General features: G+C 37.4%; 1 protein-coding gene across 2 annotated transcripts in view; it reads right to left on the reverse strand.

Annotated features, from left to right (window-relative positions):
- Positions 1-12,500, reverse strand: part of LOC144971001 (uncharacterized) — a 40,312-nt gene that overhangs the window by 26,757 nt on the left and 1,055 nt on the right. The window contains exons 1-2 of one of the 2 annotated variants that reach the window (XM_078911291.1): positions 10,331-10,584; positions 3,424-3,962 (exon numbers count right to left, since the gene is read on the reverse strand). In XM_078911291.1, the coding sequence (XP_078767417.1) occupies positions 3,424-3,713 (290 nt within the window). In that variant the 5' untranslated portion in view covers positions 3,714-3,962; positions 10,331-10,584. Of the gene's footprint in view, positions 1-3,423; positions 3,963-10,330; positions 10,585-12,500 lie in introns of those variants that run through there. The other variant, XM_078911282.1, reaches the window with a different exon arrangement.

A 12,500-nucleotide genomic window follows, 5' to 3' on the forward strand; every position in this document is an offset into this window, starting at 1 on the left:
CCGCGAATAATAATTTTTATTCTCTATTGTCTTCTGGCACTTTTCTACTCACTTCATATCTTGTTGTTACCAACATAAGTGCCTGCTCCACTCACTTTTCTGAATTAAAAATTCACCCATACACCGGAGCATACTCAATGTCTCAATCGTTCTATGTTATATGTTTGTGTTGAGATATTGGCTATTAAGCTTAACTGCTGGTCAAAAATTACTACGCGATGGTGGTGTGCGAACGAATCGGCGATCTCAAGAAGTGGGTGAGAGAGGGATCTAGAAATGACTTGGGTTTGAAACGAATATTTTTGTGTTCGTGGATAGCTCACACGGTAGAGCCACGCTCTCACCTGCCAGGCGGAGTTGTCGTACCAATAAGGTCGCAGGTTCGAACCCCACCACCGCCGCGAATAATAATTTTTATTCTCTATTGTCTTCTGGCACTTTTCTACTCACTTCATATCTTGAATATTATATATTATAGTTTGATAGATAGATAAATATTTAGATAGGTAGATAGAGAGAGAGAGAGAGGAGAGAGAGAGAGAGAGAGAGAGAGAGAGAGAGAGAGAGAGAGAGAGAGAGAGAGGGGGGGGGGGCATATATCATGACTTGAATCAAACTCAGTCTCGTTGTGATCGGGTTAAATCATTACCGTGGAATATATCAACAACAATCTTATTCAACCAAATGGAATATCAATATCAACATTATTCTTATTCAGCCAAATAAACAATCTAACAAAGCACTTGATATTTCCTTTTGGCCAGAAAACATTAATGTCAAATATCGATTTTTCAAAATGAGTCAAAATCGTGTCAAAAAGCCGAAAATCTGACCCTTCAAATAGATTCTTAAGAAGACTCGGGTTTGACACTTCTTGGCAACTTATGGGCCATCTTTATTTAATCTTAATCGATCGGCCTTTGAAGAAATAAATTTCTGGCCAAAATGTAAAAATAAATCTAATTAGACAGAGTAGGTAACGACAACCAGCTTAAAGACCTGCGGGAAATGATTCAATCGGTGCGATCCATTTCCTTAACCATAACAAAAGCAAATTCAATGCAGTGTGGAACCGTCATCGTATCAAAGGGAGGAAATGTTACCGATTCTCTCAAAACAGTAATGACAACAAAAGTGAATTGAGTAGATACCGAAGATAAATAAATAAATAAATAAGTAAATAACTTAATAGATAAATAAATCTTGAGCAATTATAGAGTGCTCTATCCATTTAACTTGCTCAAAGCGCTTTACATAAAAGAGAATACAAATTTTGCGCCGATAATGGGAACTTGACAAGAACGGCACCCGACTGTTACGGGACCTCCGCTTGGCCGGCCATAGAAAGGGAGAAACATTCTACAATCTACGCTAAATGTAGCATTAATTCACTCAACCCTAACACCGACTATATCCGTTGTTTGCCCGGGTTACTTTTACCCCATGCCTATTTTTTACATTTTTCTGAGACAAATTATAGGCGTAGTAACAAAGGTAATGTTTTTTAGTTTTTGAATGTGTAGTTGAATAAAACTATCTATATTTTTAATACATTTGTTTCCCATTTTGAAATGTAGCAAAAATCTCTAGGATTGAGTGAGTTAATTGTCTCTATCTTGAGTCCCTCTCCAAAATGATGGCTTATATCTCGGTGAACCCACGTGCACATAATAGCAGGTCTAATAACCGATCGCAATTAAGGGCTTAATGTTAAACATCGTTGTCTTGGACAAAATTGGCGTCGGCTTGAGAGTATTTCTATTACAACAACGGGCTCATTAATATTTTGGGTTATCAGATTTGTTTAATCATTATTTTATTTTTATGTGTATTAGGCGTTTTCGACACATTTAGGTCATTTCAACGCCAATTTGGAATAAAGTGCTATGTTCAAAAAATTCTCGATTTGCAATCCAAAGCACACAAGAATATTTTGTAAGTGTGTGTATGTTTCATCTGGCGCATAGAAGTTGTGAGTATTTTCTCCAAACGAATAGCATGCATCGAAAGCATTGTAACCTCTCGTTAACCCAACTGGCGGTCTAAAAATAGCGTAGCTCAGCGTTACAGTCTTTGCTTCGTACCCGAAAGGTATCGAGTTCGAATATATACCCGCTCCGTTGTGTAGCCTTGAGCAAGTCACCTCGTCCTAGATCAGTTTGCGGTGCTGCACTGCGGCTGACGCCTGGGTTATTCCAGTCTTCCCTTGGAATAGACCCTGGAGTCAAATTTCCCCTATAGGATTAATAAAGGGAATTTTAATATTATTTTTATTTATTATTATAAAGAATAAGTCGAATGACGCCATCTTCATTCATTCGATAGAACGGAAATGAAGGGATTATCTCATGTATTCAAAATGCTTAACGCTAATGGAACCAACCAATCGGTTCCGTCTATTTTGAACTAGAGCCTATTTTTGGAATATCATCCGCATGGGTTGTAACGGCTGTCTGGAGCCGAATTGTTGTGGAATTATATCATTTAATTTACCGTTAATTGAAAGGGAAAACAGGTCGATGCGTTTGTCTTCTGATTGCTTCTGGTAATCAAGCAATCTCTCTCTCCCTCTCTCTCCTTCCTCCTCTCTCTCTCTCTCTCTCCTCTCTCTCTTCTTCGTCTCTCTCTCTCTCTCTCTCTCTCTCTTCTCTCTCTCTCTCTCCTTCCTTCTCTCTCTCTCTCTCTCTCTCTCTCTCTCTCTCTCTCTTCTCTCTCTCTCTCTCTCTCTTCCTCTCTCTCTCTCTCTCTCCTTCTCTCTCTCTCTCTCTCTCTCTCTCTCCTTCGTCTCTCTCTCCTCTTCTCTTCGTCTCTCTCTCTCTCTCTCTCTCTCCTTCGTCTCTCTCTTTCTCTCTCTTTCTCTTTTCTCTCTCTTCTCTCTCTCTCTCTTTCTCTCGCTCTCTCTCTTTCTCTCTCTCTCTCTTTCTTTCTCTCTCTCTCTCGCTCTCTCTCTCTTTATCGCTCTCTTTCTTTCTCTCTCTCTATCTCTCTATCTATCTATCTATCTATCTATCTATCTATCTATCTATCTATCTATCTCTCTCTCTCCCTCTCTCTCCCATTAAAGAAACATCTATTTATTTTGTGTGTTTTTTGTTTGTTTGTTTTGTTTTGTTTTTGTTGCTGATGATGATTATGCTGTTGTAATTGTTGTTGTTGTTGTCTTTTTAAAGATTGAAATGTGACCACGGGATTAAGTTGTCTTTTATGGCGCACTTCTATACCACTCAATCAATTTAATGTGGTGAGATATGTGGCTTTGAGCAAGTCACCTCGCCCTAGCTCACTTTGCACTGCGGCTGACGCCCGGGTTATTCAATTCTTCACTTGGAATAGACTCTAAAAACAAATTTAAGGATATTAATACAAAATATTCTTGTTTTCTTTTCCTATTTCCTTGTTTTTAACGGAAAAAAAGTCACTCACCTCCTTAAAGATGACAGTTGTTTTTGGCTGAGACAGCCATCCGTAGACTCTGAGGTTTCTTTACAGCTCATCGTCAGCCTCGTCCTGTCTTTTCCTTTGGCTATCTGACCCTGACCTTTCGTCGAATGTGAAGGCCGTCGTGATCGTCTGGGGCTTGTTTTGGGGCTGAGCTGGATGTTGACGGCTGTGGGACATTTGTAGTGAGCGTTGTCATTTAGTAAATCCCATGGAATATGAATGGACATGGAACAGGACATAACGTCATTCAGACTTTCATCATCCAGCGCCATTTTGGATTTGTTGAGTCCTCAGATGCACATTCCTCCCAGGAAATTCCAAGTATCGGTAACACACTCTAATATTATTATTAGAGTCACCTGGTACAACTCCAAAAGACACCCAATGTTTAGGTCATGACATAGACCGAAGAGCAAGAACTCAGTTGGTCGCTGGTTTGGATAAGTAAGTTAAATTTGTCTGACCCATACGGGTTGACCATCAACAACCCACGTGATCAATGTCCTTAGATGAAAGAAGACCTGGAAATAGATAAAATAAATATAATAATAATAATAATAATAATAATAATAATAATAATAATAAATATAATAATAATAATAATAATAATAATAATAATAATAATAATAATAATAATAATAATAATAAATAATAATAAATAATATAATAATAATAATAATAATAATAATAATATAATAATATAATAATAATAATAATAATATAATAATAATAATAATAATAATTAATAATAATAAGCTTCACATTGACCATCAGTAAAAAACAATACACACTGCAGATTTGGACATATGAACAAAAGCTCATACAAGTATAAACATTTATATCGCACATTCCATGAGAGATTTATTACAATGCACAACACCATCAACAATGCTGTACGTATTTATTTAGCCTTGCAGACCATAATGTGATATTCCATTTCCTATAGGGAATGAGATTAGCGGAAGAGTAGCGTCCCTTGATTGGACGTCACCTGTGAAGTTATTTGTAAACAAACCAACTACAAGCCAAGCGCTGTAAAAAAACAAAATTTATTATTCATATTTCTGTACAAAAATGCATAACATTGATTATGATATGCATTTTTGTACAGAAGTATGAATAATATTTTTTTTTATTTTGAGCGCTTGGCTTGTAGTTGGTTTGTTTACAAATAACTTCTCCACCGCTGACGTCGAATCAAGGGACGCTACTCTTCCGCTAATCTTATTCCCTATAGTACAGGCAGCAGTTGGTTCTATATTTGATTCGATATTGTGTTCTACCTGAGGAGCATCAATGGGATCCTCCGAAAAGCATTTATCATATCATAGGTTTTTACGTGACTGGAAAATCAACAGTTGTAAAGGAATCATTTGGATTAACTTTTCAGGAATAAATTCCTCATTATGGGGATGAATGATTACAAAAAAAAAGGAATTCTGAAAATTCCCTCGCAATGACGCATAGTAACTTAGTGACTGGTTCTAAACTATCGGAACAATGGCGGACGCCCTGATGAAATATTTCTCCGACGAGCATAAAAGTGCATCCAGAGGAGAAAAACATTATAAATCTGATCATGTTTTGACTTTTATACATTCTGATCATATGACATGTGAAAAAGTTCTAGCCAGCATGAAGAATAAAAAGTACCGATATTTTTTTGTTTAGAACCAAGCTGCTCGTTGATGGGCGGACGTGACATAAGACTATTGATCCTATTTTTTATTTTAATGAAATAAAACTCCAGAAAAAAGTATGATCAGGCATGGCTGTTAAGGTTCAAAGCATAGTGGATTGACATAATATCACCCCATCTCTGATTTCTATTCAAAACAAATCCGAGACACCAGTCTCATCCATGTCTCAGTTACACATTGATGTTGGTATGCATGTAAAAAACCGAAGCTATCTTGGATACACGCTCACAAATCGAAATAGTCCAGATTGTAAACATATTATTTCTATTGTTCTTTTTTTTTTTTTCTCCTTTTTTTTTAGACACATCACTTATATATAGGCAACCTTATAATTCGCATCAAGACAGGTTTTAATATAATACGCTTCAACAGTCGTAACATCACTTCCCTCGTAATGACGCATAGTAACTTAGTAACTGGCTCTAAACTATCGGAACAATGGCGGACGCCTTTATGAAATATTTCTCCGACGAGCATAAAACCGTATCCAGAGGGAGAAAACATTATAAATCTGATCATGATTTGACTTTTACACATTCTGATCACAAGACATATGAAAAGTTCTAGCCAGCATGAAGAATAAAAAAGTACAGATTTTCTTTGTTTAGAACCACGATGGCCGCCGTTGCTGGGCGACGTGACATCAGACTATTTGATCCAATTCACGAAATAAAAACGGTATTTAAAGATATCCATTAATTTATCTATATTATATAATTCGCTTTGTCGGTGTGGCAAAACAGTGTTGTAATTCCCGGCAAACTGTAAGGTCAGCTGGTCGTGATCGTCATCAAATGATAGCCTGATACTTATTGAAACGTTCCATCACAATATATGACGACCATCGCCAAAACAAAGTGAACATTCATTTTAGTTCAATAGAATGAATTGTGATCGTTAAACAGTATGGCGTCATTTTTGAGGAAGACTTTTAGGTTGTGAGATCACGGAAGTTACGAATTAATAAGACAAGTACAACTGATTGTAGCTATGGGTAGGGAGCAAGACTGTCAAATTGACAGAGTTCCTTTTGATTAAAATGGACTTCAAAAGTGGCCAAAAAGAACTTCATTACGAACACTCTGACTCCCTTAAAAATCTCATTGGTGTTGATAAACAAAAAAATCGACTTAGATAAAAAGGAAAATGTGTTTCAAGAACATTAAAAACAAAAGAACAAAAACAACAACAACAAAAAACAAAAAAACAAAAACAAAAACAAATTAAAAACAAACAAAAGAAAAGAAAAGAAAACAAAACAAAACAAAAACAACAACGACAAAACATGAAAAACAAATGTCTTTATAATTAATTAGTAATAAAAACGCGATTCCTTGTGTGGTCAATTTTGACGATATTATGGCAGCCCTGGTTGAGGAGTGGGAGGGAGGAAATGGGACTTTACTCAGATTGGGTCATAAGGCGCTTAAGGAATTCGTGACAGAGATACGTTTGCGTGATGTCATCCAATTTTCTCAGCTCACGTCTGCTTCAGAGTATTTCTCTATGACATAAAATGGAATAAGACATTTGTTTTTCTTCATAAACAAACCATCAGTAATGGATGAATAACCTTTTAGAAACTTTGTTGATCGAATGCGTTTAACTAGATGGCTCACCCATTCTACCCGTCAAACCAATCATACTAACACACAAAACTATGTTTAATGTTTAACTTTAAATACGTACTGATGGTATGCCTTTAAGGACAATATTCAGCAGTTATGTCCACCAGATCATTGGTACCAATACACACAAATTGATGAACGTGTCGCTTTTAACTTTAATTGTTTGTTAGCGATTAGTTGGTGAGAACTAATCGCCCAACTGGCGATCTAAAACAATTAAGAAAGACCAGAGTGGCTTCGTGATCTTCGTTCATTCTATAGATAGAACGTAGTTGACGTCACTTAGGTCTTTGTTGTTGGTTTTTGCCATCCGCGTTTATAAATAATTCTCACTAAAATGTATTAACCAGACTATAAAAGTTCAAGGTTACACATAGTTTTGTGTGTTGGTCTATAGATAGAATGCGCTTGGCTAAGAAACTCACAACATTGCCATCCGGAAGTATAACGGACCAACACACAAAACTTTGGGTGACCATGATCGTTCATAGTCTGGTTAATACACTTTTGTGAGAATTACTCATAAACGCGGATGGCAAAAAACAATAATAAAGAACTGACTGACGTCAACTTCGAACTATCTATAGATAGAACGAAGATGACGTCGTTCATGCCTTTGTTTGTTTGTTGTTGTTTTTTTTTTGCCATCCGCGTTTGTGACTAATTCTCACTAAACTGTATTAACCTGACTATAAACGTTCAACGTTACACATGTTTGGTTTCTGTTATGTCTGGCACTTTTTCGTATACACGTTTAAAAAAAAAAGATTTTAATGAGCATGATCTATAGATAGTATGCGCTTGGCTAAGAAGCTCATAACATTGCCATCCGGAAGTATAACGGACCAACACACAAAACTGTGTGTAACCATGAACTTTTATAGATAGTATACGCTTGGCTAAGAAGCTCATAACATTGCCATCCGGAAGTATAACGGACCAACACACAAAACTGTGTGTAACCATGAACTTTTATAGATAGTATACGCTTGGCTAAGAAGCTCATAACATTGCCATCCGGAAGTATAACGGACCAACACACAAAACTGTGTGTATCCATGAACGTTTATAGTCGGGTTACTACAGTTTAGTGAGAACAACTCACAAACGCGGATGGCAAAAACAATAACAAAGGCCTGAGTGACGTCATCTGCATACTATCTATATTAACTTTCCATGCGGTCGAGGTCATTGGTCACATGGCAAAATGTGCTCAAAGTGACCTACATAGTGAAAAGTGTTCACAGATTTTGAACGATCTAACATCACGATTGGTCATTTTGTTCAGCTTGACACATGGGTATGTTTACAACTTTCATAAACAAAGCAGCGTGTTTACATTTGTTCAGATATGTCCAATCGTTGGACAGCAACAAATCACGTGATTGATGACTCGGTTGGACGAAAACATGAATATTGATCGCTCCCATTCATTTTGATATAAGACAATAGGCATAGCTTCTTTAAATAACTAAAACTAAAATATCAAATTTCTTCTCACATTAACTAAAAACTAACTTTTTTAGCATCTGATTCACCCCGGCATAATATGAGTTTGGAGACTAAGGGTATAGATAGAATGCGCTTGGCCAAGGAGTTCACAACATTGCCATCCCGAAGTATAACAAACCAACACACAAACTCTGTGTAACCATGAACTTTTATAGTCTGGTTAATACAGTTTAGTGAGAACAACTCACAAACGCGGATGGCAAAAACCATAACAAAGGCCTGAGTGACGTCATCTGCATACTATCTATATAATATATATATATATATATATATATCCTTGAGCGGTCTTCGTACTAGTCACGTGATCTCAGCTCCGTTTCTATAGATAGTATGCAGATGACGTCACTCAGGCCTTTGTTATTGTTTTTGCCATCCGCGTTTGTGAGTTGTTCTCACTAAACTGTTTTAACCAGACTATAAAAGTTCATGGTTACACAGAGTTTGTGTGTTGGTCCGTTATACTTCCGGATGGCAATTGTTGAGAAAAAAAGTAGTGCCGGAATCGGTGACAGTGCTTGCGGAGAGTGATGGGGGAGAGACGACTGAGTAGTCGAAAGGGACAGAGCTGTGCATCGTTCTTCTTGTTCAAAATAAAGTTTTTCTTATTCTCATTGGATGTCTCTTGTCGAATTTGTGTAGTTATGGAAATTTCTATCTATCTGTAAATATTCAGAACAGCAATGTTGTGAACTCCTTGGCCAAGCGCATTCTATCTATAGACTATTCAAAAGAGGGTTTTGGATCAAGTAGTATTCGAGGTGTGACAGAGCCTGGAATTGAAGAGATTGTATGAAGAGGGAGAATGAGGTGGGGGTTGGGAGGGGGGGGGGGTAAAGAGGGGAATGGAGGTATGTGTGTGTGTCGGGGGAGGGGGGGGGGGGATTAATCACAAGACAAAGGCTAATTGCTTGGCCACGACTTATAGCCTAGATTCTACACGAACCAATCAGCGGCCGGCCCTAGGTAATCATACAACATTATTCCATAAGCCATAAGACCGCATGATGGATGATGTGTATGAGGACAACAGACGCCAAATATGTATCTAGTAACTAGGTGGATGTATCTGCAGAACAATGGCCCAAAACTTTGTTTTAACTCGCTCAGCCCTAGAGATTTTTGCTACTTTTCAAAATTGGAAGAAATGTATTAAAAATGAGCATGTGCATAGATAGTTTTATTCAACTTCCATTAACATGCAAAAACTAAAAACATTAGCTTTGATACTGCGCCTCTAGTTCGTTCGAAGTTGACGTCACTCAGGTCTTTATTATTGTTTTTTGCCATTCGCGTTTATGAGTAATGCTCACTGAACTGTTTTAACCCGACTATAAACGTTCATGGATACACACAGTTATGTGTGTTGGTCCGTTATACTTCCGGATGGCAATGTTATGAGCTTCTTAGCCAAGCGCATACTATCTATATTTTGTCCCAGAAAAATGAAATGAAAAGGCATGGGGTAAAAGTAACCCAGGTAAACTACGGATATAGTCGGTGTTAGGGTTGAATGAGTTAATCTTTCAAATTGGTAACAAAAAACGTACACAAGGTGTCCATAAAGTCTTTCCGTGTTCAATAACATTTTTAACAGAAATTATGTTACAACCTTTGGAAAAGGAAAAAAAAACACTTAAGCTTTTATATAGCGCAATATCCACTGATCATGTTCCAAGCCTTTACAAGGGATCCCTAGCCAACTGCAACACATGTAGGACGAGAAATTGTGTAAATGAGACCCCTCGTCTCAAAACGGTAGTAAGTTGGAATGGACCAGATTCTAACAAGTCAAATTATAGTTAAACTGGTCTAAAATATGAAACGTTGGTATTTAGTACAGTAAAATATGATATTCCTTCTCCTCAATAAAGAAAATGAACTCAACTTAAGTCTGATATTTCTGGCTACAAATTCCATTTTCCGCATCTTAATCATCCCGACTTAATACCGTTTTGAGACGAGGGGTCACAAATAGTAATAAATCTTAATGAGAAATTGCATGGATGGGGTCAATGGAGGGCATTTAAAAAACAATTCTTCAATACCTACATTTGAAAGTTCGATCTTGTTCCAAACACAAAATCCAATATGTCGTGCGGCAGTATAGAAAACCCGTTCGAATCTCTGAACGTAGGAATTCAAAAAACAATAAAATTTCCAACCAATAAAGCCACTACAACTTCACGTTTCATATCGTAAGATTAATTGATTGATAAAGATTCCAGCACACCAACAAGACTTTTGTACAATGGAGTCTCGGAAAACAATGGGACAACCAATCTGTGAGGAGGTCCCACCACGACAGTGCCGGTTTGGCACAACAATAGCCTGCAGTTAATGATAAATTATTTTGCTTAAAAAAATGACAAAACGCCGTTTTTAATATTGCTGTAAATTATTTACTTTCGTTTTTAATATTGCTGTAAATTCTTTACTTCAAATATCGACAAATTACAATGACCCTCAAGCACACCAGTCCTTCAGCGTAATCAATTACGTCATTGGAGCCGGATTTTATACCGGTTTCTACAGCGTGAAACAGACAATAGCAATTGCTAGCTACCCTCTCGATAGGATAATAGTTTATCGCAAAGTACTTTCCTCTAGATCTATCAGACCCAGCTACCCAATCACTGCAGGGTGGATAAGGCTCGAAAAATAAATTCGACCTCACCCGGGATCGATCTGGGTCTCTTTGCGTGTGAACGAGTGGTCTATTCTAACTGGGCAATCGCCCCCTCCCCTCCCCCCCCCCCCCCGCCCCCACCTCCCCCAATGAACCCCCAACTTGTTAGAAAAAAAAAAACCCAACCTTGATCACTCAAAGAAGTTTATAAAATTGCGTATTTGAAGACTCAAGTTTAAGACTATTTAACATATTTGCGGTTATGTGGTCTTGTCGTATGACACTCGCTTTTGGATAGGAATGTCCTAGGTTCGAGCCTCGCTCGGTGCATAGTTGAGTCCTTGGAAAAGACTCTTTACTCACATTCTCTCACCGTACCCAGGTGTAAAATGAATAACTGGCCGTGAACAGTGTTTACTCTGTCAGACAAAAATATATTGTATTATCGCCTAACAGGCGTCATGTTTAATTCTACGTGTTGCTGTTGGTCAGGGACCCCTTGTAAAGCGTTTTGAGCACATTTAGTGGGTATTGCGCTATATAAAAGCTCAAGTTCAAATATTTTAATTCAACTCTATTTGAATTAGAAATAATTCGGGCTAAAACTTTTAGAAAGGCATTTTGGCAATGTACAGAATAAACATTTGGGCTTATATTACATTTGATAAGGAAAACACTAGAGTTGATTATGTGATGTTGATTCTCAAGTTATGAATAGGGCTGATAACAATGAGAATAAAGATAAGAAGAATAACGAGAAAAGTCCGGGGTTTTTGGGGTTTTTTTTATTCATCCCAATGAGAAAACGCTATCTGGCGGAATATACTAGACTACTCGCAAAATCTTGTGAGCTGAAGTTGAGATTAAAATGGTCTTTAGTCTGGGCCATAGTCACTTTCACTACATGCCTGTTGCTTGAAGCAATCAGCCTCATAGATCATAAAAAATTATCCACTATCTCAAGTTAAAACGTGTTTACACTGGTTAAGAGAAGCTTAGTGATATTTAATTTTTTGAATGGTCAAAAATCTACTTGCTGGCTAATTGTTTACATTACAATAAATCTGTTTGGCTGTCTCCTTGTTAACCAAATAGAATTATGATTTATTTTTAGCAAAGAGAGAGAGAGAGAGAGAGAGAGAGAGAGAGAGGGAGAGAGAGAGAGAGATAGAGAGAGAGAGAAAGAGATAGAGAGAGAAAAAGAGGGACAGAGAGAGAAAAAAAGAAGAGACAGAGAGAAAGAGAGAGACATATGGACAGATAGAGAGAGGGAGAAAGAGAGACAGAGAGAAAGAAAGAAAGAAAAAAAAAAGAGAGAGAGAGAGAGAGAGAGAGAGAGAGAGAGAGAGAGAGAGAGAGAGAGAGAGAGAGAGAGAGAAATAGACAGACGGAGATTAATTCTGCTCTCTTCAAAGTAAATTTTATATGGCAACCTTGATACACGCAAGAATTCCTGACAAGGTAGGCGCTCAGCGCTCTTTTTGTAACAAAAATTGGGTGACATTGTGGTGTTACTGAAAACAGTGACCAGAAAGCGGCCTATCGACGAATTCACTCCTTTATCACTGTGCATGGCATGTCAGTTAATTCGAA

The sequence above is a fragment of the Berghia stephanieae genome, chromosome 1 (genome assembly GCF_034508935.2).
Source record: "Berghia stephanieae isolate SIO BIC M18660-M18661 chromosome 1, UCSD_Bste_1.3, whole genome shotgun sequence".
NCBI lineage: Eukaryota > Metazoa > Mollusca > Gastropoda > Nudibranchia > Aeolidiidae > Berghia > Berghia stephanieae.